The following is a 25,253-nucleotide window of genomic DNA, read 5'->3' on the forward strand; positions in this document are numbered from 1 at the left end:
AATAAAAAAAAAAAAAAAAAAAAAAGATTAAAAGGTCTGGGTATATTGCCCAGTGCAAAGGCCCTGGGTTTAATCACCTGGGCCAATTTAAAATGTTAGTCACAGGCTAGTAAGTGAGGCAATAACTCAAGTCTAACCTCAACTCATTCACCGACCACTGTGCTGGGGCTGCCAATGTGGTGAGAGGAATCTTCTTGAGGTTTACATAAATCCCATCTGCTCCTCTACCTTTTACCAGCTGCCCTCCTTGCGCGCAGGCACATACACACACCCACAGACTCCTGCAAAAATGAAGAACCCAGGCCCACCGTGAGCGTGGTGCTTGGGATGCAACAGGTGATAACTAACTTGGGTCAGACAGAGGATGAGGAGGTGAAGTTCTCCTTTTCCATTACTATTTAGATTTTATATGTATTATGTTTGCAGATAGCTTTGGTATCATAGCCCCCATTTTGCACATAAAGAAACCGAGAAATAAGGCGCTTAAATAACTTACTTCCACGCCATTCATGGTTAGGGAACTGTGGCTGGGTTGTGGATTTCTGACACACAAGCATTGACTTTGCTGGTGAAATTCACCCAAACATCGAAGTATTAACGTGGAGCATACAACTCCCCTCGCGATAACAGCTATCATTGTGATAGTGGATTTCCCCAAAGTAAAAAACATATTCTGCTGGTTGCTAATAAGTCTGTTATGGAAAAAATTCCTGTGGTCAAATAATTTTAAAAAATACTGGTCCAAGCCACCTGCTGACAAGACATATGAATTACAGTCCCCATGTGAATGTTTTAAGCAAAGTGCAACAGCTCCTCTGTATATCCGTGAATGTGTTCATTTAAATCACTGTTGCAGCCAGAACACCAGGCCTTCCCTTTCAGAGAGGAAATCTATGAATATACCTCTGTGCACAAGTTCCTGGTGCTGGGTGATACTAACAACTATCTATGGATTGCAGCACATCAACTATTGAGAGCGCATGAAATGGATTATTTGATAGAGCTGATTATAATAACCTTCAGATCATCTTTCAAGTCCTCTAAAACAACCAAATGCCTTAGCCCCTTCAGGAGAAATATAAACATACCAAAAATACTTACTGGTTTGTCTTCAAAGCCTGCTCAAAAAGGAAGAGATGGTTCTGCTGGAGAAAATAAACTGGGAGGTCTGCAGTTTATCTTCTAGTCCAGTAATGGAGAACCTTTTAGAGCTTTCACTGATAACAGCCTGCTGCCGCATGCGGGTCATAGGTTCTCCATCACCGTTCTAGTCCTTTTTCACCTTTGCCCTGAGTATCGTCTGTGAAGCTGGGCCCACAACCTCTAATTTTAGTTATTTGCATTCATTCCGCTTGAGGCAGGAGCTCTGTACCCATACCCGGTAGTGGCTCATTAAATATTTGTCAGTTTTGCCTGCTGGCCAGATTCCAGAAATCCAGGCGTATGCTTTCTAAACATTAGCACGTTGTTTTTTTTTTTAAGAGAGTTGAAACTTAAGCATTTCATTTTATTATAGGTCTCTTGCAAATACTCCAATTATCTTCTACAAACTCCAACTATTTCCCAGCAGCTGCTTTAAAGTCCTGTTTAACACAACCCTTGAAGCAAAATGTCCTTGACCCTTGGAACTGTGCCAGGAAGGGTTGGCTGTTTGCCAAGCTGGGAAGGGGGAAGCACAGTATCTCCTATCCCTCTCTGCTTGTGGCTTATGGTTTGGGAGCAGTGGGTGGTTTAAGTGTGAGATTTGATCATGGAAAGGAATAGAACCTTTACTGTAATAATTTATAAATTTCTAATTTATAAAATAACTTATTCCCACCTGTCACTCACCAAACAGTGCTTCCTTTGAATAATGTGCTCATGTGGACTGGACTGTGGCTGGGAGAGGCATTTCCTGTGAGCAGCCTGTGTGCCACTGGGGACACAGACTCTGACCAGCACCAGAGCACTGAAAGGAGAGTTCCTTTCTGGAAAGAGCAGCAGTCTCAGGACAGTGATCCGATCCCTTATTTCTTCCAGAGTTCTAGTGCCTAGACTGTATGCTGGGCAATGTCTGTCAAGAGACACGCACAATGACACCCTGTGAATTCAGAAAGGCTGTGGTTTTTGTGTATTCTTTTACAAGACCTTTTCTCCATGGCCTTCTTTTAACAGAATAACAATATCAGTGATTTTTCTGGAGGTTTGGGGTCCTAATCTAGGGACCAGCAGAATAAGAACTGATGTTAAATCAGTACTCACTTTCCCTCCTAACCTTTTGACATAATTTTAAGCTGAACAGAGAAGTTGTAAGAAAAATGAAGGATCCCCCATATATCCTCTATCAGAACTTCTAAATAGGACAGGAGCATTCTCTTCTATAACCCTAATACAAGGGAAGAAAGCGGACAGACTCTTCCTTTGGCTCTCATGATCAAAATTAGAAAATTAACATTGATTTGATATCTTACCTGATTGGCACACTTTATTCACATTTCTCCCACTTGTGCTAATAATGACCTGTCATCTCAGAAGAGATAGGGGCTTCCCAGGGCACCCCGTGAGGAGCTCCGATTGGTTAGTCTCACTCCGGCTGCTTTGCATCAATCACCTGGTGAAGCGGCAGGGCCCAGGCGTCTCCGCCATAAAGATAATATTTCACCCTTCCGCGTGTACTGGGTAGGGGGGTGAGAAGAGGCTTTGAGGCCGCATAGCCTGTTCTCAGGACCTCACCCACTAGCCCCAGCATCCATTGTGATTCTTTCTTAAATCAGTTATTAAGACAAGAAAGATTACTATGAGGAGAATTATTCTGATGCGAAAGGTCAAATGATAACTTTTCTAGTTCCATTGCTCTTGTTAGCAGTATTTCTACTTGTAAAGCGGAGGAGGAGGCCCTTTCCTTATTATTTATCTCCTTTTAGACATGTGAATCCTTTTAACCTTCAAGGGGCTGTAATCCTTTCTATTAATAGTATTTATTTTGATGTTCTCATGGTTCCAGGCACGGCCGATAAGAACACCTCCAATCCAGCTTCTGTGTCAAGTACCTTTTTGTCTATTCCTGTCACTCTTCATGACAAACAGTGTTTAAAGGGCGCTCTTTCTGGGTGGATTGAACCCTTTCTTATATTCCCTGGACTTCTTGATGAATGCTCTGTGCATTTCTCTGCCTGATTAGAAAACGTTTGTCCCTTCCTGGTCTTCCTCCTTCCCCCACATCCCTCGTTGCGAAACAAGAAGACCTCACCAGTAACTGATGAGCATCAGCGTGGCCATCTTCAAACACTAAATTATTTATCTTCAACACAAAACTCAGGACGGTCAACCCCCCACACAGAGTCAACTCCCAACACAGGAGCAGGTGGCGCCAGCCGTGGAGAGACACAGCCACCCTAATGGTATTTGCTTTGGCCCTGTGTAAACCAAGTGATGGTTGTGAAGGATTTGCCCTTTGCTTCCCTGTTGCTTTTTATATTCCAAACAGACAGCAAATTTTGATTCTGCTTAGCAATAAAGGGCATGCAATCGAGTTCTTGACTTTAAGTTAGCTGTTGCCAAAAAGATAGCAGAGGAGAGCAGGTAGATTGCTCCTTTGGGACTTGGTCTTATATTTTTTCTACTTTCATGTAACAGTGATGGATGAGGAGTATTTCCTTTCTGGCTCTGGACAGAAGAGAAATCCTCGCTAAAAATACTATGTGAGTATGTGGAGACCATGAAAAAGAAAGTAAATTGAGTTTGATCTGCCACATCACAAGAGGAAGGACAGGGGCAGATACGGGCAGGCAGGGATTGGGCCGGCCTGGGTGCCTGCGTCCCTCCTTGCCCACCAGCAGGTCATACAACCTTGGACAGTAGAGCAGTCCAAAGAAAGAATGTTACTGAGAGGAAAGCACAGGGTGGTGAGAGGGCTGAACCTGGAATCAGGAAGAGCCCGCCCCCACTGAGCTCTACAGAAGCATGGGCATTCAGCAGGCACGGTGTCTGCAGGAAACCCACGTGGTGAGCCTGAAAAGGAAGTTGGGTGTGTGCGGGGGGTGACCAAGCTGGGAAGTGGATCCCGAAAGGAGAAAGACTATGAAAAGGGCTGGAACTGCATTGTTCTGAAGAGCAGTATAGTTCCTGTGTTTCTCAGGGGAGGAAAGGGAGACTGAAAGCCACTGCTAACGTCTACGAAGCAGGGAATAGTGACGTGGGAGTTGGGTTCTTCAACTCTGACAGGAATTTCCTCCTGATGCAGGTAGGCTCTGTGGCATCAGCCCCAGCGGCACGATGTTGGAACTAGGGCCCCTAGCTTCAGCTTCGATAGGGATCTTCAGGTCCAGCCTCTGGGAATCCAGGTTATGGATCAGATGCACCTCCTGCCCTTCTTCCTTCTCCCCATCTCTTCCTTCCCTCCTTTCTTCATTCCTCCCCTTCTTTCTTTCCTTAACTTTATTTCCTCCTCCCTTCCTTCCTCCCGCTTTGCTTCTTTCCTTCCCCCACTTACAGCTCTTGGACTCAGCATCGTAAAGCTGACTCAAAATTTTTCAGTGATTAATATTTTACAATTGCTGCAGTTACATTGTCACAATTCAGTCTGCCTCTTTGTTTCTCAAAAACTTCTGAGCCCCTTTCTTCTTTTCTTGAACATTTTCTTAAATACCTACCCTCCTGTTTGCTTTTTTTTTTTTTTTTGAGTACCAGGGATCGAACTCGGATCCTTGGGCTTGTGAGACAGGCCAACCAACTGCTGAGCTAAATCCACGGCCCGTTTGTTTTTTTTTAAAGTGTCCTAACTAAGCAAAGGCACTGCAGGCAGGGAAAGGGTAAGGATCCCAGAGCCAGTGCAGAGGAAGGAGAGGATGAGAAAAGGAGAGGAGGAGTTGAAGCTAGGGAATAGCCCATGGTATGTTTTATCTATCCCGCTTGCTCATCTGATCTAGCTGAAAATGGGTGCATAAGTGGGGAGCTGGAGCTGGGACTAAAATCCTGCACTTTGAAAATTGGATGATTTAATTCAGGGTACTTCAAGGCCCTCAGTGATTTCTGCCTCTGGAACTGATGTTGTGTCTGGGGCTAATGTCTTTTCGACCCTGACAGAGTTGATAGAGATATGATATCGACCCCTTTCTCTGGAAGCGAAGACTGCTGGGTTTTGTTTATTCTATGGTTTGTGTTATATGTCATACCAACTAGACTGTATCTTTCATAGGTGCAAGGTGTGCATCTTTTTTTTTCAGCTTTAATTCAGTTTATTGGTATATTTTAGGGATACAATACAGTTACATTCATTGTTGGGATGTTGAACCTCTACATGACAAGTCTTGATTCTCATGTTTTCCCCTTGTCCCTGCCCTCCCTTCACCCCCTCCTCCCCATCCCATTTATAAACACTTTATTTCCATCTTTTCATTATCTCACATTTTTTTCTTTTCCCTTTTCACTCAAGGTGTGCATCTTTTTTTAAAAAAAAGATTAATATGGTGTTTAGCAATGTGATAATACACTGATTTATGCTTATTCTGAATATTAACTTAGGTACATCCCCAACAATGCCATCAGATAGGTACATTGCTATCCCTGTGTAGAGATGAAATGGCTGAGGCCCAGAGTCATAAAGTGAGCAAGAGGTACAGCTGAGCTCAGAACCAGGGATTTCTCTTGCAGTACCTACTCATACCTCTTAAGTGACATGGTCAGCAGATGAGAAACATCTTAATGGGTGACAGCTGTCCAAAAGGTTTACAGGTCCTTCCCACATTTTTTTTCCATTTATTTTATTGGTACATTTTTAGGTATACAGTACAGTTACATTCATCATTAGGAATTTGTACCTTTACATGATGTATCTTGGTTGTTATTTTTTTCCTCATTTCCCTGCCCTCCCTTCACTCCACCCTTCCCAATTTACAAAGACTTTGTTTCCATATTTTTCCTTTTCTCATTTTTTCTTTACACTTCTTTCTTTTCCCTAACCCCTCCCACTTCCCCTACTCCTTTAGACATTTTCTTCCTGTTTCACAATATCACTTATACATTTTGATCCTTATTTACACTTTTAGTTTTTCATACCAGAGAAACTATTCAGTATTTACATATGTGTGTCTTTTATTTCACTTTTTATTTTATTGGTACATTTTTAGGTATACAGTACAGTTACATTCATCATTAGGAATTTGTACCTTTACATGATGTATCTTGGTTGTTATTTTTTTCCTCATTTCCCTGCCCTCCCTTCACTCCACCCTTCCCAATTTACAAAGACTTTGTTTCCATATTTTTCCTTTTCTCATTTTTTCTTTACACTTCTTTCTTTTCCCTAACCCCTCCCACTTCCCCTACTCCTTTAGACATTTTCTTCCTGTTTCACAATATCACTTATACATTTTGATCCTTATTTACACTTTTAGTTTTTCATACCAGAGAAACTATTCAGTATTTACATATGTGTGTCTTATTTATTTCACTTAAGAATATGGCCTTAATGTGCATCCACTTAGCTATAAATATCTCTAGTTTCTTGCTCTTTATGGAAGAGACTCCATTTTATAAAGAATCATATCTTCTTGGGCCAGGGATTTAACTCACTGGTGCCACTGCCTGCCTCATAAGCACAAAGACCCGAGTTTGATCCTCGGTACCCCCACAAAAGAAAAAGAAAAAGAAAAAAAACATATCTTCTTTATCCAGTCTGTAGTTGATGGGCAGTTGGGCTGTTTCCAAGTTTTAGTTATTACAAATTGTGCTGCTGTAAACATGAGTGAGCATATATCGCTGTAGTAGGATTCTTTTAATTCTCTTGGGAAGATATCCAGCAGAGGAACAGGTGGGTAAAATGGGACTTCTAATCCTAGCTGTTTGAGGTATCTCCATATTGATTTCCATAGTGGTTGCACCATTCTGCTCTCCCACCAACAATGGAGAAGGGTTCCTTTCTCTGCACAACCATGACAGCATTTATTATTGGTTGATTTCTTGATAGCAGCTAATCTTTCTGGGGTGAGATGGAATCTCAGTGTTGTTTTCATCTGCATGTCTCAAATGACCAGTGATGTTGAACATTTTTCACATGTTTATTTGCTGGTTTTACTTCTTTGTCTGAGAAATGTTTGTTCATTTCAGATGCCCATTTTTTAATTGGGTCTTTACATTTGGAGGATCTGATTTTTTTAGTTCTTTATATAGTCTAGATAGCAGACCTTTCAGGAATAGCTGGTAAAGTTTTTTTTCCCACATTGTGTCTTGTCCCTTACCTCTGTTGGTAATTTCTCTTTCAGTGCAGAAGCTTTTTAAAAAGATGAGATCCCAGTTGTTGATTCTTTGTGCTAGCTCCTGTGCTACTGAGGATTTGTTCACAAAGTCTTTTCCTATGCCAATATCTTCAAAAGTTATGCCTCACTTATCTTCCTGCAATTTTAGTGTTTCTGTTTTAGTCTTTGGCAAATTGAAATTCAGCTTTTTCCAACACCATTTATTAAAGAGGCTATCATTCCTCCAATGAAGATGGTTGGCTCCTTTGTCAAAGATGAGGTAGCTGAGTACATCTGAAGTTGTTTCTTCATCTTCTAATCTATTCCACTAATTCTCAGGTCTGTTTCTTTGCCACTACTGTGCTGTTTTTTTTGTTACATTTTGTTTTGTTTTTTGTTTTTTGTTTTTTGTTTTTTAACAGCCGCTTTGTAACATAGTTTCAAATTGGGGATTGTGATACCAGCTACCATATCTCAATTGCCTAGAATTGCTTTTGCTATTCTAGGTCTCTTCTGCTTTCAAATGAATTTTTGGATTTTTTCTCTAGTTCAGTGAAACATACTGTTAGGATTTAATTTGGATTGCATTGAATGTGTATAGCAGTTTTAGAAATATAGCCATTTCCACTAGATTGGTTATTCCTACCCAGGAACAAGAGATGTCTTTCCATTTTCTTATATCCTCTTCAATCCCATTTTTCAGAGTATTTTAGTTCTCAACCCCCCTCTCCTTTTAACTTCTTGCCTTGCCTGATGGATTTGCTCTGTTGGGCTTCATGGAGTTGTGACCTTCATTGTCTATTTCTAGGATATTGTTTAGAATTGTTTGGAGTGCTGGTTTGCTATTCATGAAGTTTCTTAGGTGTTCTTTGTCATGGGAGTGTCTTCTTTCCCATCACATTTGAAAAATAGTTTTGCAGAATACATCAGTCTAGGCTGAAGATTGTTTTCTTTTAGGGCTTGAAATAACTTACTGCAGGCTCTCCTTGACTTAAGGTTTTGTGTTGAAAAGTCTGCTGTGATTCTGATGGGCTTTCTTTTGCATGTGATTTGTTTCTTTTCTCTAATTGCTCTATTTTGTTCTTCTGTTGGATGTCTGGGATCTTGATTATTATATGCCTAGGTATATATATTTTTTATCATGGATAGTTGGAGTCCTAAATACTTCATTTATCTGTATGTCAAATTCTTTCACTCTGTTTGGAAAGTTTTCTGTCATTAATTTTGTGAACAGGTTTTTTTTTTTATGTCATTCGTACTTTCTCCTGCTTTTTCATGAACTCCTAACAGTCATATTATTCTTCTTTGCATCTTCTAGGAGATTTTGGATTGATTTCTCATGGTCCCTTACTATTTTTAAAAGAGTTCTCTTTTCATGGGCACTGACCACCATCCTATCTTCTATATCTGATATTCTGTCTTCAGATTGGGTCAATCTGTTGTGCATACTTTCAGTAGAGTTTTTAATCTCCTGGATATCTGTTTGCATCGGTTTAATGGATTCTATTTCTTTCCTATGCTGGGTATTCATGGCTTCTATCATGGTCAGAAACACATCTTTTTTTGTTTTTTAAATTTGTTTCTACTCTAGAGTCTCTAATCATGTCTTTCATTCTGGTCACCATCTCTGTAATTATCTCGGAAATTATTTCTGTTTTGACTTTTTCTAGAGCCTCATTCATCTGTTTTGTTACTTCCTGTGCTTTCATTTTAGGTTGTCCAGGTGGTTGATTTTCAGATGTTTCCACTTCATTTCCATCAGAATTTGCCTTTGGTGAACTGAAAGTCTGTGTTTGTGCCTTCCTTAAATATCTTCTCATTTCTATTTTTGTTATTGTTACTGTCCTTGTTTGAATTCCTGGGTTGATACTTTGATCTTCTAGATATAGCTGTTCTTTAGGTTTTGAATCTCTAATGACTGAGGCAATCTAATTTTCATTTTACCAGAGAGGACAACTGATTGGATCAATCACAACACCTTAGCCCAAGTGATACAATCAGCAAAACAATAGCATCAAGCACAGCTTAGAAAATGACAGTTTGTGGTAGTTATTACTCTGTCATCTTTAACCTTATAAATTAAATCATAATTGAGGACCAGCCCAAAATATGTTTATAGTCAATAAACGTTTCAGTGTAACCACTTTTTCCTTTATGATGGGGACTTAGAAGGAGTTGGGGAGGAAGCACTAGATAGGTAGAAGGGTAGGGAAAGGTTAGAAGTGAGGCCAGAGGACACCGGAAGATCACACAAACTCTAGGAAACTGTTGAAGACAAGAGGAAAAGACAGAATGAAAAAGCAAAGACAAGAATAGAACAACCTAACAGCAATAGGGAAATTAATGACAATCAAGAGAAGGAAAAAAAGAAGAAAAGAAAAAGAAAGAACAAATCCAATTTAGGGCAAAAAGAGGAACAAAAAGGGAGATGAAGAACAATGAGTGTGTGTGTGTGTGTGTGTGTGTGTGTGTGTGGAGGGGGGGAGAGAGAGAGGAAAAAGGAGAAAGAAAAAAACATTTGAAAAGAGTAAAAAATACTAAATATAAGAGGAAAAGAAAAAATAGTTTTAAAAATAAAAAATAAAATTGAAGAGACACCTTCAGGGTATGTCTGCTGTTAGAATAGACAATGTGGGCAGCACTATGCAGACCAAAGCCAAGTAGTCTCAGCAAGCCAGCAGCAGACCCCTGACATTCAAGCTGATTTCTGGCTACAAGACCCAAGTTGAGCTCCCTGACTGCCTGCAGGGTTGAATTCTGCAAGATTCTGCTGCATGTTCCAGCTGCCCTTCCTGTGAAGGTAGTTCAGGTTATGAGAGGAGATGTTGATCCCTCCAATTTACCAACTATGGTGGTCTGATGTGCTCTTATTGCAGAGATTCTCTTCACTTTTCCAGTGGGTTTCAATTTTCATCAAGGAGCCTGAGAGGGGCCCTCTTTCTGTTGTTCACTTCTGCTCTATCTTCTGGAGCTCAGGACAATGGCCTATGTGACTCCCTGTGCCTCTGCAGTGTGGATCCAGGTACCAGCACAGCCAGGAGGCCAGAGGTGGTGGGGGGTAGGGGGGTGGAGCTAGGGTGGTACTGCAGTCACCCCTCAGGGCTCCACTTGCCTTGACCATAGAGGCCAGGGGTCAGGATAGTGTTGGGGATGGAGTAGCAGCTCATCTCCACATGGCTCAGCTCCTCATCTGTCTGCTCACTGCTCAGAGTCCCCAGTCCTGCCCTCATTTTTAAATTGTAGCCATTAGAAAATCCATTTGTTACACAGATATCTATTACATATCCTTGGTGCAACCACTGTCCCCAGGGCTGGAACTCTGCTATAAGAAAGGCTCCACCTGCCTCACATCATTCCCTTCATGGTGTACAGGATGTATCAGATTCAAACCTGTGATTAAATGCCCAGTAGTAGTCATACCTTCTAGGGAGGAAAAGGAAGGATAATCAAGAGAGGAAGAGTGACAAATAATGTTCAAGCAATCCAGTGGACAATCTACTAACTTGCTAGTCTTCCCAGAAGAGTTAAACAAAGGATTTAGTGCCCAAGAATGGAGTGACTTGTGGATGTATTTATTCCCTAGGCAGCTAGAAGAAATTACTACAGATGTGGGAGTTTAAAGCAACTGAAGTAATTTCCCCAAGGTCCTAGGAGCCAGAAGTCTTGAAATCAATGTCACTGTGCTTAAGTGAAGGTGTTGCGAGATCCACACTCCTTCTGAAGTTCTAGGGGATAATCCATTCCTTGCTTCTTCTTTGGCTTGTAAACTACTTGCTCTTAATCTCTGCCTGGGAGGTGATATTTGTCACCCCCTTTGCTGTCTCATAAGCACACATGGAATTGTACTCTGGGTGTGCCTGATAATTTGAGCAAATCTCTCCATCTCAAGATTCTTAACTTATATGCAGCTTTACATCTGCAGAGACTTTGTCATTCCTTTTAAGGAAATATTCACAGATTCAGGGATTGGGGCAGAGATCTCTTTCAGGGGTCCATTTTACATCCTATAACAGGTTATTTGTGGAATTTATTTTTCAATGTAGTAAATATAGTCTCCTGTAACCCACTAACCAATGTATTACCCCTCAGTAGGGCCTAGTTTTCTATTTTGGGGGCATTCATAACAATGCAAAATAAGAAAACTTTCTCTTCAAATTTTTGTTCCTTGAATTTTTCTAGGTAGCATATATGAATTTAATGTAACAACTCAAAAATTTCAATCTTTATTGTAATGGATTAATCTTTTTTATTTTAAGGAGAAAACTTTATTGAAAATATTTATTGCAAGTATTATCAAATAAACAGTAGCAGAACAGTAATTTACTTAAGACTACATAATTCATATTATAGAATTACAAATTTGAACTAAGAATTTATTGGCAAGGAAGATAGAATGAATCTTTTCAGTCCTGATTTTTTTAAAGTTAATTTCGTATTAGAATAGAAGTGATACCAAAAACCTGCTCTGTAGACCAAAATAAAAATGAGAACACTTAAGCAAATGTCATTTTCAATGTATCCTTAATGACTAAAAATTAAAATATGCAAAAATTACAACTACCGTCATATTATAAAGACACTTCCTTCACCCAGACACTACATGCATGAAATGGAAAAGAAAAACCCATTATATTAACTTACAAAAAAAGAGCCTACCTACTTATGTGACATTGCTGAGAGAGTGCATACAGGAATGTCAGTTTCAGTGCTTCTTTGTAAAAGTAGAATTCAAATGTGCATGGAGCTACATTAAAAATGATCCAGAGATTGAAGTGGCAATTGCCAATAATCCAAGAACTCTATCTAAGAGGCTGAGGTAGGATTGTAATTTTGAGCCCAGACTGACCAACTTAGAAAGATTCTGTCTCAAAATACAAAACACGGTTGGGTATGTAATTCAGTGTGAAGGCCCTGGGTCCAATCCCCAGTACCACACACACACACAAACACACACACACACAGAGCAGCCAGTAGCAAATACAACACTTTTGATTAGAATAGAGAGGACAGAAGATATTTCCACATTTTGACATTTATTGGTTTCTGTCTATCTGAGCATTTGCTTTTATACTCAACAGGTTCTATAAGAAATGAGATTTGCCAACCTCCTCGTATAGGATTTTTCTCCAATATGCATACTGTCATGAATCTGAAAGGAATTGAGATATTTCATGGCTTTCTCAATTTCCTTCTTTTCATAGGTCTTCCCTCCAGTATGAGTTATTTCTTGTATTTAAAATTAAGTAAAAGTAGAAAAGGCTTTACCATACTATATCATAATGCTTATGTCAGTGAATTCCTTTATATGGAGAATTGAACTGGCACTATAAAGTCCATCTCACATAACTTACATTCACACATTTTAATGCCAATGTGTAACTACATTTTTAAAGTGCTTACAAGAGAAATGCTTTCCTATATTTCTTACAATTACAGGATTCCTTTCCACTTTCAATTCCTTCCTGCTTTAAAAACAAACTGGAAGAGTCAATAGTTTCTCCTCATATCTAACATTCATAATCTCCTTCTCCAATGTAGACCACAAATTCTTCGACTATTTCCAAGGGAGGTAAAGTCATTCCATGTTGCTTGTATTTATTAATAGGGTTCAGCAACAGTGAGCCTTTCCTGCATGTGAATGTCATTGAAATAATATGTTTTATCATTTTGTCATTCATTTTTTTCCTTTCCAGTGTCTGTTATTACATGTATTTGAAAGGAACTAGAGCATGAAAGTTTTCTTGTCATACTATATACTTGTAAGGTCTGTGTCTAGTGTACATTGTCAGACATATGTGAAAATTTAGACCGATTAAAGTTTCTCCACATTCCTTACACTAATACAACTTCTCTCAGGAATGGGTCATTGCACCTAAAGAAAGATCTAGGAATACTTTTCTGAATTCCTTGCATCCATAGGAATTCTCCCCAGTTGATTCAATTCATAAGCTCAGAAGAAACTTAAATGTGTCTAAGCTTTCCTGTACTGGATACATTCATATTTGGCTCCCTGGTGAATCTTTCCATGAAGAAACAGAAATCCCTGAAAGCTTGAAAAGAAACATAATCCCTGAAAGCTTTCACACATTGCTTATACATGTAAGCTTTTACACAAGCGAATATATTGAAAAGGGGAAAAAAAACCAGAATGAGCCAAGGCTTTGACACACAGATGGAGGTCATAGTTTTCTATCCAGTGGGAATCATTTCATGGACATAAGAAGAGTAAGAATCCATGAAGGCTTTCCCATATTCCTTTACATATTCTTACCATATCTATTCTATTTTTGGAGTTTCTCTCCAGTGTGAATTATTTCACAGACTCCATAAGGTCTACAATTCCTGAAAGCTTTTCTGTATTGCTTACATAAACAGACTTTATCTAAATTGAGAATATTTTCACGAATTTAAAAAGAACTAAAAAGTCTAAAAGACTCTTCACATTCCTTACAGTTTTAGAGATTCATCTATAACTGAGTTATAACTATTCATAACTTATTTTTTATCTTGCTGCCATTTTTTTCTTTTTATTGAGTTTATTGGTACATTCTAGATACAGTACATCTATTCATAACTTATTTTTTATCTTGCTGCCATTTTTTTCTTTTTATTGAGTTTATTGGTACATTCTAGGTATACAGTACAGTTACATTCATTACTGGGATCTTGTACCTTTACATGACAGGTCTTGGTTCTCATTTTTTCCCCTTGTCCCTGCCCTCCCTTCACCCCTCCTCCCCTCCCGATTTACAAACACTTTATTAGTTTTTTAATGAGTTCTAAAGGAACTAGAAGAAATTATATGAAAGAGATTTGCGATATTCATAGGGTACCTCCAGTTTGAGTCTTCTCATTGACTCAAAAAGAATTAAAATCCCTGAAGACTTTCCCACATAGTTTACATTTATAGGATTAATCTCTGCTGTGAATTCTTCCACAGATTCTAAAAGTACTAGAAACCCTGAACACTTTCTGACATTCCTTGTATTTATAGTTTCTCTTTAAGAGTGTAAATGTTTTCATGAACTTTTTAAAAAAAAGTAGAGTCATTAAAGGAGTTCCCATATTCTTTAAAATCATAGTTTCTCTCTTGTGTGAATCTTGTCATATCTTTTTAAGGGACTAAAACATGTGAAAACTTTTCCATGCCGTTTTTACTCATAGGGTTTCTCTCCTGCATGATTCCTTTTACAGACTTAAAAATGACCAGACTGTGCAAAGGCTTTTCCACACTATTAACATTTATGGGTAAATGACTTCGTTCAGTCTCTCCAGTATGAATCCTTCATGAATTTTAAAAGAACCTGTGTCGTGAAGAATTTCCCAAATTTTGTACAATTACATGGTTTCTCTCCAGTGTGAACCTTTTTTTATCTTCCAATGGTCCTAAAATGTGTGGAAGCTATATCATGCTTTTCACAGTAATATAGCTTCTCTGCAGAGGGAGTCCTTTTGTGTATTGGAAATGAACTGAAACCAAAAAAGTATTTTACACACATCTGACATAATGTTCTGTATGTCTTGTGTGATTTTTATGATAAATGATTGATTTTGCACATTCGTTAAAGTGATATGTTTTCTCGGTCTTGTGATTCCTTTCATGTCTTGAAAGCACTGGTGATAAGTGAAGGCTTACCCACATTTTTATAGGTATATGATTTATATTCATATTCCTGATTCTCATATGGTTTGTACCAAGTGTCAGTCACTATGCACCTATTAAGAGATGAGTGACACATAGTGAATATTTCAGAAAACTTACACTTGTGTGGTTTTACTCCAATGAAAATCTTCTAGCTAAGACTAAGATAAGAAATATGAATAAAAACTTTCCAGAATAACAAATGTTTTTACTTTCATAGGCTTTCTATACATTGCTAGTTACAAATTAACAATGTACCCCACTTCATGAGGCAGTTTTCATGTGCTTGTAGTTCCACCTACTCAGGAGACCAAGGTGAGAAGATCCCTTGAAGAAAGGAACTTGATACCAGCCAGGGAAGCACAAGATCCCATCTTACATTTGCTTCCCAATGTTTATTTCAAACTTCTAAATTATTGTCTTCCGCATTTTTGTTAGAAATATCAAGCTTGTACAACTTTCTGACATCAATCTTTATGAAGTTTCTTCTGGGAGTGATCCAGCGGTACCCATTCCTCCTGAGTGAAGCCCACAGTCACATGCTCCAAGGCCACACAGTCCTTTTCTTGTTTGCAGGGCATTTGGAGGCCTCACCAGAGACTCCATGTTTGGTGATGTCACTGCTGCACTGTGTGAGGCACCCAAAGTTCTTATGGGTAGAAGGAGACAAGTTAGCAAAATCATTTGACCAGATGGTAACCTCTGTGCACTATGACAAGCAACACCCCATGATCCATTAATTCTTAAAAAGCAACAGTAATTTTCCTTGTGGGCAAAGGCTTATAAAGTGGCATCATAAGAAATATATCCATGATCAAAAGAAGAAAATTATCGTGGCCCAATACTGAGCTTGAGTGAAAACTTAACACTTGACAGTGGGACACCATGTCACCATGCCATCGTGTTCTGTATGTCTTGTGTGATTTTTATGATAAATGATTGATTTTGCACATTCGTTAAAGTGATATGTTTTCTCGGTCTTGTGATTCCTTTCATGTCTTGAAAGCACTGGTGATAAGTGAAGGCTTACCCACATTTTTATAGGTATATGATTTATATTCATATTCCTGATTCTCATATGGTTTGTACCAAGTGTCAGTCACTATGCACCTATTAAGAGATGAGTGACACATAGTGAATATTTCAGAAAACTTACACTTGTGTGGTTTTACTCCAATGAAAATCTTCTAGCTAAGACTAAGATAAGAAATATGAATAAAAACTTTCCAGAATAACAAATGTTTTTACTTTCATAGGCTTTCTATACATTGCTAGTTACAAATTAACAATGTACCCCACTTCATGAGGCAGTTTTCATGTGCTTGTAGTTCCACCTACTCAGGAGACCAAGGTGAGAAGATCCCTTGAAGAAAGGAACTTGATACCAGTCAGGGAAGCACAAGATCCCATCTTACATTTGCTTCCCAATGTTTATTTCAAACTTCTAAATTATTGTCTTCTGCATTTTTGTTAGAAATATCAAGCTTGTACAGATTTCTGACATCAGTCTTTATGAAGTTTCTTCTGGGAGTGATCCAGCGGTACCCATTCCTCCTGAGTGAAGCCCACAGTCACATGCTCCAAGGCCACACAGTCCTTTTCTTGTTTGCAGGGCATTTGGAGGCCTCACCAGAGACTCCATGTTTGGTGATGTCACTGCTGCACTGTGTGAGGCACCCAAAGTTCTTATGGGTAGAAGGAGACAAGTTAGCAAAATCATTTGACCAGATGGTAACCTCTGTGCACTATGACAAGCAACACCCCATGATCCATTAATTCTTAAAAAGCAACAGTAATTTTCCTTGTGGGCAAAGGCTTATAAAGTGGCATCATAAGAAATATATCCATGATCAAAAGAAGAAAATTATCGTGGCCCAATACTGAGCTTGAGTGAAAACTTAACACTTGACAGTGGGACACCATGTCACCATGCCATCGGAGTTGCCTATTGTGACCTGGATACTATCTCATCCCCTGAGCCATATGACTGGATGTGCACAGCAACAGTCTATCTTTACATGGAAATGTTATTGAGCCAGAGAAATTTCTGCTGAGTTCCCATTATGCCAGAAGCATAGACCAACACTTTGTCCCCAATATGGTACCATTCCCTGAGCTGTTCAACCTACGACCTACTGGCAGGTTGATTATTTTGGGCTATTTCCATCATGGAAGTGATAGCACTTTGTCCTCACTAGCATAAAGACATATTCATATACATTTGCCACCCAAGCACATAATGTTTCTGCCTAGACTACCATCTGTGGAATAATAGAATGCCTTATTGACCATTATGCAATTATACATAGCATTGCTTCTGACCAACAAGGAATACATTTTACAGCCAAAGAAGTGAGTCCTTTCCCTGGCGGAGTGGCACATACCTTGATTCCTGATGGGTCTGGACCATTTGTCATTCTGCCTGGATTAGGTTCTTGTACTTTCCTCTTGAGTTTCATAATGGGGCATGGTAATACTAAGAAACGCCCTCAGAGATCTTCTGCATTCCAAGTATATTCTTTTCCTCAATTATGGAATTGTAGTCCAATTTCCTGTTGATACTCTGGCTCAGTCACCTCTGAAAACTGGTCTCAAGCTCATAAAATTCAGTGGAACTGGATTAGAAATATCAAGCTTGTACAGATTTCTGACATCAGTCTTTATGAAGTTTCTTCTGGGAGTGATCCAGCGGTACCCATTCCTCCTGAGTGAAGCCCACAGTCACATGCTCCAAGGCCACACAGTCCTTTTCCTGTTTGCAGGGCATTTGGAGGCCTCACCAGAGACTCCATGTTTGGTGATGTCACTGCTGCACTGTGTGAGGCACCCAAAGTTCTTATGGGTAGAAGGAGACAAGTTAGCAAAATCATTTGACCAGATGGTAACCTCTGTGCACTATGACAAGCAACACCCCATGATCCATTAATTCTTAAAAAGCAACAGTAATTTTCCTTGTGGGCAAAGGCTTATAAAGTGGCATCGTTAGAAATATATCCATGATCAAAAGAAGAAAATTATCGTGGCCCAATACTGAGCTTGCGTGAAAACTGAACACTTGACGTGGGACACCATGTCACCATGTGATCTGAGTTGCCTATTGTGACCTGGATACTATCTCATCCCCTGAGCCATATGACTGGATGTGCACAGCAACAGTCTATCTTTACATGGAAATGTGATTGAGCCAGAGAAATTTCTGCTGAGTTCCCACTATGCCAGAAGCATAGACCAACACTTTGTCCCCAATATGGTACCATTCCCTGAGCTGTTCAACCTACGACCTACTGGCAGGTTGATTATTTTGGGCTATTTCCATCATAGAAGTGATAGCACTTTGTCCTCACTAGCATAATGACATATTCATATACATTTGCCACCCAAGCACATAATGTTTCTGCCTAGACTACCATCTGTGGAATAATAGAATGCCTTATTCACCATTATGCAATTATACATAGCATTGCTTCTGACCAACAAGGAATACATTTTACAGCCAAAGAAGTGAGTCCTTTCCCTGGCGGAGTGGCACATACCTTGATTCCTGATGGGTCTGGACCATTTGTCATTCTGCCTGGATTAGGTTCTTGTACTTTCCTCTTGAGTTTAATAATGGGGCATGGTAATACTAAGAAACGCCCTCAGAGATCTTCTGCATTCCAAGTATATTCTTTTCCTCAATTATGGAATTCTAGTCCAATTTCCTGTTGATACTCTGGCTCAGTCACCTCTGAAAACTGGTCTCAAGCTCATAAAATTCAGTGGAACTGGAACTGGAATTCACCATGTACCTCACATCCAGGAGTAGGTCAAATGATAGAAAGTTTCAATGGTCTTTTGAAGACACAGTTCCAGCACTAGCTAGGTGGCAGTAGCTTGTAGGGCTGGGGCAATTTTCTTTCTTTCTTTTTTTTCAGCCTTAATTGAATTTATTGGTACATGTTAGGGATACAGTACAGTTACATTCATTGTTGGGATCTTGTACCTCTACATGACAAGTCTTGATTCTCATTTTTTCCCCTTACCCCTGCCCTCCCTTCTTCAAAAGGCTGTAAATGCTTTGAATCAGCATATACTGTAAGGTATTGTGTCTCCCACAGCCAGGATTCACAGGTCCAGGAAACCAGGGGTGGAAGTGGGAATGGAACCATTCAACATTTCCCTCAGTGATCTACTAGCAGAACTTTTGCTTCCTATTACTGCAACCTCATGTTCTGCTCACTTAGAACATAGAGTCTTAGTTTCAGGAGCAAGGTTTGTACCAGGAAGCACAACGATACCATTGAATACCATTATGCAATTATACATAGCATTGCTTCTGACCAACAAGGAATACATTTTACAGCCAAAGAAGTGAGTCCTTTCCCTGGCGGAGTGGCACATACCTTGATTCCTGATGGGTCTGGACCATTTGTCATTCTGCCTGGATTAGGTTCTTGTACTTTCCTCTTGAGTTTAATAATGGGGCATGGTAATACTAAGAAACGCCCTCAGGGATCTTCTGCATTCCAAGTATATTCTTTTCCTCAATTATGGAATTCTAGTCCAATTTCCTGTTGATACTCTGGCTCAGTCACCTCTGAAAACTGGTCTCAAGCTCATGAAATTCAGTGGAACTGGGACTGGAATTCACCATGTACCTCACATCCAGGAGTAGGTCAAATGATAGAAAGTTTCAATGGTCTTTTGAAGACACAGTTCCAGCACTAGCTAGGTGGCAGTAGCTTGTAGGGCTGGGGCAATTTTCTTTCTTTCTTTTTTTTCAGCCTTAATTGAATTTATTGGTACATGTTAGGGATACAGTACAGTTACATTCATTGTTGGGATCTTGTACCTCTACATGACAAGTCTTGATTCTCATTTTTTCCCCTTACCCCTGCCCTCCCTTCTTCAAAAGGCTGTAAATGCTTTGAATCAGCATATACTGTAAGGTATTGTGTCTCCCACAGCCAGGATTCACAGGTCCAGGAAACCAGGGGTGGAAGTGGGAATGGAACCATTCAACATTTCCCTCAGTGATCTACTAGCAGAACTTTTGCTTACTATTACTGCAACCTCATGTTCTGCTCACTTAGAACATAGAGTCTTAGTTTCAGGAGTAAAGTTTGTACCAGGAAGCACAACAATGATACCATTGAACTGGAAGCTAAGACTTCCCTGTGGTAATTTTGGTTTCACTGTGCCTCTGAAAAAACAAGCTAAAAAAGGAATCACAATGTTTTCAGAGGTGACTGAGCCAGAGTATCAACAGGAAATTGGACCATAACTCCACAATCAAGGAAAAGAATATACTTGGAGTTCAGGAGAACTCTGAGGGTGTCTCTTAGTATTACCATGCCCCATTATTAAACTCAAGAGGAAACTACAAGAATCTAACCAGGTAGAATAACCAATGGCCCAGACCCATCAGGAATGAAGATATGGATCACTCCACCAGGGAAAGAACCTATGCCTGCTGAGGTACTTGCTGAAGGATAAGCCAATACAGAATGGCTAGTAGAGGGCTGGGGATTTAGCTCAGTGTTTCCATCACCTGCCTTGCAAGCACAAGGTCCCAAGTTCAATCCCCAGTACCAAAAACAAAAAAGAAAACAAAACAAAAAACGGAATGTGTAGTAGAATAAGCTCATTCTAAATACCAGATACAACCCCATGATCAGCTACAGAAGTGAGGATTGTAATTGAACTGTTTCTCTCCTAATTCCAGATCTAAGCTATAATGTTCAAGTTATCAAATGTTAAGAATAAACATCACCCAAAGACAGTTTGTCTTCTATTCTGGGGCAGGAATCAGTGCATTTCTGTTTGTACACAGGATAGCTCTAACATGTTAGATGTAATTATAAGCTTGTCTTGTATTTGGATACTGAATTAAGGAAATGTATCTGATTGCTAAATTGACAAAGGGTAGATTGTGATGGTTTATGTATTATGTCAATTTAGAAAATGGATAAAGAGAAACTCAACTAATTCCAGCCCCGTGGGCCTAGAAGATCCAACCTAGGGTGGCTTTTGCATGCCTGGGTGTTATAAAAGGGAAGTGAGAAGGACACTGCTGCTTCTGTTCTTTTGGAGGAGGCCCAGCCTTCACCTTGGAGGTCATCTCCTGCCTTGTAGGGCATTCTTTCACTTTCAGCCCACATTCAAAAGCCTTCCATTGTAGACCCTTAGCCTTCCACCATAGACTCATCACCCTCTTGGTGTACACTGCACTCACATGGAGCACTCATGAGTTCAAGACATTCAACTAAATCCTCAGGTCTCCAGTGGGCAGACAGACCCTCTGCACTCTTCCTCATCCAACTCTGCAGGTGGGCATTGTAAGTCAGTCTTTTAAAGTCCTATGTATTTGTATAGCTTGTGTTATAACTGTTTCTCTACTAAATTCTGACTGACATAACATAGAAAGAGGGAAGGCTTATTTTGGCTCATATGGTCAGTTGACCAATTGTTTCGGGCATATGGTAGTACAACATGGGGCCAAGGAAGCCTGCTCACTTCCCATGACACCTGGAAAGCGAGAGAAAGAACAGTAGTCAAGATCTTTGCCACTAGGACTATATGCTCCAGCAGATCCATGTCAGAGAGGTGGCATTGTTCTGTGTATCCAGTGCCCTTCCCAATCCATATATTACCCTTTGCTATAATTTGCAACTCTTTATTTTGAGCATTTAGGAGAATAAAATCAAGCTGAATTCCTGTTACCATGCCATTCATGATATTCTCTCCTTGCTATACTTTCTTTTCCAGGTGGTAACAAAAAATAATCCAGATGGGGTGCAAATGCTGTAAAATGATACAAAGGTAAAGTTGAACAAAGCCTTCATCCAAATGGAGGAATCTGTGCTTATTAAATCACTTTTAAAGACCATGCCTATAATAGCAGTTCAAAACTCATAACATTATCAGAGTAAGTTATATGCAGGTATGTAAAATCATGTTGAAATTCAATGTGTGATAAAATTAACAGACATTAGCAATATGAATTAAAATAATAATGGCAATAATAAAGATTATGCAGGCATTCAGTGCATTTAGCTGGCGTGAGGTTCAATGCACAGCTCTGTTCATTGAGCATTTGGCATGATTTTGATCCCAGACAACCTGTGTATTTCCTAGATTTTAAACTTTTGTTCACTGCTCAGAGCATGGGGAGATCGCTGTTGTTCTCAGTGACTAGGTTTGGTTTGGATCCAATATCCATTTCTCCAGAGCTTCAGGGAATAGAAAAGCTCAGTTTTCAGAGGATGCCTGAAATGGGATCCATGAAAATAACCACCCAGTCACATATGTTCCTTTAGTTTTGTTTTTTTATTTATATAGTGCCATAATCATGTGATATTTGGTTCTATTCATAAAACATTTATTATTCCCAGAATGCTGATGCACACCTGTCACACCAGCAACTAGAAAGAAAAAAGTAGGAAAATTGCCATAAACTGGAGACCAGCCTGGGCTACCTAGGAAATTCATGACCAAGTGTATTGCATAATGAGACACTGTCTCAAAATTTATTTATATAGTGCCATAATCATGTGATATTTGGTTCTATTCATAAAACATTTATTATTCCCAGAATGCTGATGCACACCTGTCACACCAGCAACTAGAAAGAAAAAAGTAGGAAAATTGCCATAAACTGGAGACCAGCCTGGGCTACCTAGGAAATTCATGACCAAGTGTATTGCATAATGAGACACTGTCTCAAAAAAAAATTAGAAAAAAAAAAAGAAACTATTGGTTAGAAGTATACTAGGTCTGCTATAACCATGGGTTCCATAGTCACAGAACCAACTTCAGATGGATAAAAAAAATTTTTTGAAAGAAATTATGTCTGCCCTAAGTGCAAATACACTTGTTTCTTTTAATTCCTTCCTAAGCAATGCACTGTGTAAGTATTTATGTAGCATTTACATTGTATGAGGTTTCACTAATGTAGCAATGGACAATTGAAGTATAAGTAAAATGTACATTGGTCATATGCACACACTGCTCTGTTTTCTGTACAGACTTGAGCATGTACAGATTTGGGATCTGAAAGGCCCTAGAGGCAGCTCCCCTCACCTTCAGAGGGAACAGCTATCTTTTTATGCTACTACAGATTTCACACTTATCATTTTAAGGACTGTATAATGTTGCATTGCAGAGAGGTATATTCAGTACTTAACCCTTTCTTTTCCTGTTAGAGGACAGCTGTTTCCCTTAGTTTTATTTTTAAATTTTGTGAAACGCCCATTGTACTTTTCCATTCCCCACCTTTTGGATCTTTTCTTAAACGCCCTTTCTAGTAGGACATTCTTATACAAAAAATGTCTTTTTAATGTAGACAGAGGTTTAAAAGAGTAATTCCGGGAACTAGGGCACACATGGGTGGGCTCCTCCTCCATGGTGCAGACTGACTGATTTCTGTTCCTCTCACCGCCAGCTACCTCTGTGACCCAGCTCAAGCACCGTCCCCTGATTACGTCAACGAAGTAAGCAGCTCCAATTTGGATGAAGACCACACTGTTAAATTAAAAGGCCAGCTAAGCAGTGAGGTTCTGGTGCATAAAAATGTCCTCCCCAGTGAGGGCTTAAGGAGAACTGAGAGCAGAGGCTGGAATGCTGGCCCACAGGAGCCTAGCAGGGCACAACAAGGATCACTCCCTCAGGAGGACGTGGGATGTGCACACTGTGCCAAGCCTGGAGGCACTGCCAATGGCATCGGCCCCAGAGCCTCTCCACAGTCCCTCAGGAAAGCCCAGCTGGGCTCATGGGCCAGCACAGAAGAAAGCATTCACACAGCTCTGCCCTTCCTTGAAGTCAGGGACTCCGGGAGCCAGGACTGTGTGCTGCCCTCCTTGGAAGAGACTCCAGCCATGGGAAAAGGCGAGTGCAGAGCTCCTGCTGAGGCACAGAGTCCAGTCTGGGAAGGACAAGGCCATAGCTTCCTACTGCCAGCCCCAGATTACCCTCCCCTGTGGGACCTGGCTGCAGAAAGACATGGGGATATTGGGGATGAGGATGAAGCAGTGGCTGAAGCCCTTGCAGCATTAGAAGCAGCTACTGCAGGAGAAGATGTGGATGAGGCAGACTAGCAAGCAGAATTGGTGTGGCCAGTGAGCCAGTGCCATGCTGAGCAAGGTGAGAGCCCTGTGCTCCTTGGGACAAGAGCTGAGCACTGGCCAGCACACCCTGGTGTGGCTTAGGTCTTGTTTACCTCCAGCGTCTGTTCTGATTCTGGCTGCCTGAGCTGTGCTGCTTGTTAAAAGTGTTGTAGCCTTACTGTGTCCTTGGGCCTTCACTGGGAACATCTGAGTGAGCTGATCTGACTCTGTTCACAGAATGTGCAGAAACTGTGCACCGTTTTTCCCAGCTATCACAGCCCAGAGAAGCTCTGGTGCAGAAGGCATAAGAATGCAGTCAAGTCCCCATTCCCAATCCCAAGGAAAGACAGTCACTGAGCATCCTGTTTGACTGTAAATCCTTTGCCTTGCTTGTGAGAGCCAAGTGTCCCTGACCTTGTAAAGGTAGCTCTACCTTCAAAGTGCCTATCATGCTCAGGGACAGTCACCCAGGGAACTGATAACTAATCACTTGTTGGACACTAGTTAGGTGGAGCAGTTTTCAGGAGGACTGGAAGTGACCAGGAAACAAATGGTTAGTCTTTCATGTGATAGGAAAACACATGGACCTTAACATTTTTTCACTGTGACTTTTTATAAATCTCCTTGTGATTGGGGAGCCTGGGCAAAATCATTGTAAAAACTTCTTCTGTCATATTTTTGGGTTAAATTCATGAGTTTTGGGAACAGCAGAACCATATATGGATAGCTTTATGCCATTAAAAGTCTGATCCCAATTAAAATATACCATTTTTTTTGGTCTCTCTGTATGGACTCAGAGGTGGTTCTGACATAGATCCATGTAGAACTGAGAAGAGTTGAGATGGTCAAGCTTGTGGAAAAAAAGTATAAACATAAAAGACATTTTAGTTTGCTGTTTTGGAACCTAGACTCTGAAATTTCACTGACCTGGAGCAAATAATTCATCTTCTCTCATTGCCTATCTGTTAAGTGAACGCCTAATAATATGTATTGTGAAGATTCACACACTTGCCTGGCACACAGTAGGCAACAGAAATGATGTTTTATTAAATAGATTTTTAAAGAGTTTTGCATCCGTTGGTAATTTACTTTCCGGCTCCACTCTGCCTGTCTACCTTTCTCGGTTGGTTGTCTTCCTACCTCTATCACTGACTCTATCGACTCTTGCTCTTGACCTTGGGTTTAAGTGTCTGAGCTTTTCTGAGCTTTAGAGTCCTTGTCTGCAAATGGAGGAGTGTTTCTACTTTCCAGCATTGACAGGAGTGCTTGCTGAACCAGCAGATTTCTGGACCTTACTTTTTAAAAATACAGATT

General features: G+C 40.1%; 1 protein-coding gene across 4 annotated transcripts in view; it reads left to right on the top strand.

Annotated features, from left to right (window-relative positions):
- Positions 1-24,962, top strand: part of CUNH4orf19 (chromosome unknown C4orf19 homolog) — a 111,493-nt gene extending 86,531 nt beyond the window's left edge. For 3 of the 4 annotated variants that reach the window (XM_033758893.1, XM_033758894.1, XM_010622408.2), the window contains 2 exons: positions 21,604-21,657; positions 23,279-24,962. In XM_033758893.1, coding sequence (XP_033614784.1) covers positions 21,626-21,657; positions 23,279-23,930 — 684 coding nt within the window. In that variant the 5' untranslated portion in view covers positions 21,604-21,625 and the 3' untranslated portion in view covers positions 23,931-24,962. Of the gene's footprint in view, positions 1-3,616; positions 3,681-21,603; positions 21,658-23,278 lie in introns of those variants that run through there. The other variant, XM_010622409.2, reaches the window with a different exon arrangement.
- The last annotated feature ends 291 nt before the right edge of the window (positions 24,963-25,253 follow it).

The sequence above is a fragment of the Fukomys damarensis genome, unplaced genomic scaffold (genome assembly GCF_012274545.1).
Source record: "Fukomys damarensis isolate Sample0158 unplaced genomic scaffold, DMR_v1.0_HiC HiC_scaffold_35, whole genome shotgun sequence".
Lineage (NCBI taxonomy): Eukaryota > Metazoa > Chordata > Mammalia > Rodentia > Bathyergidae > Fukomys > Fukomys damarensis.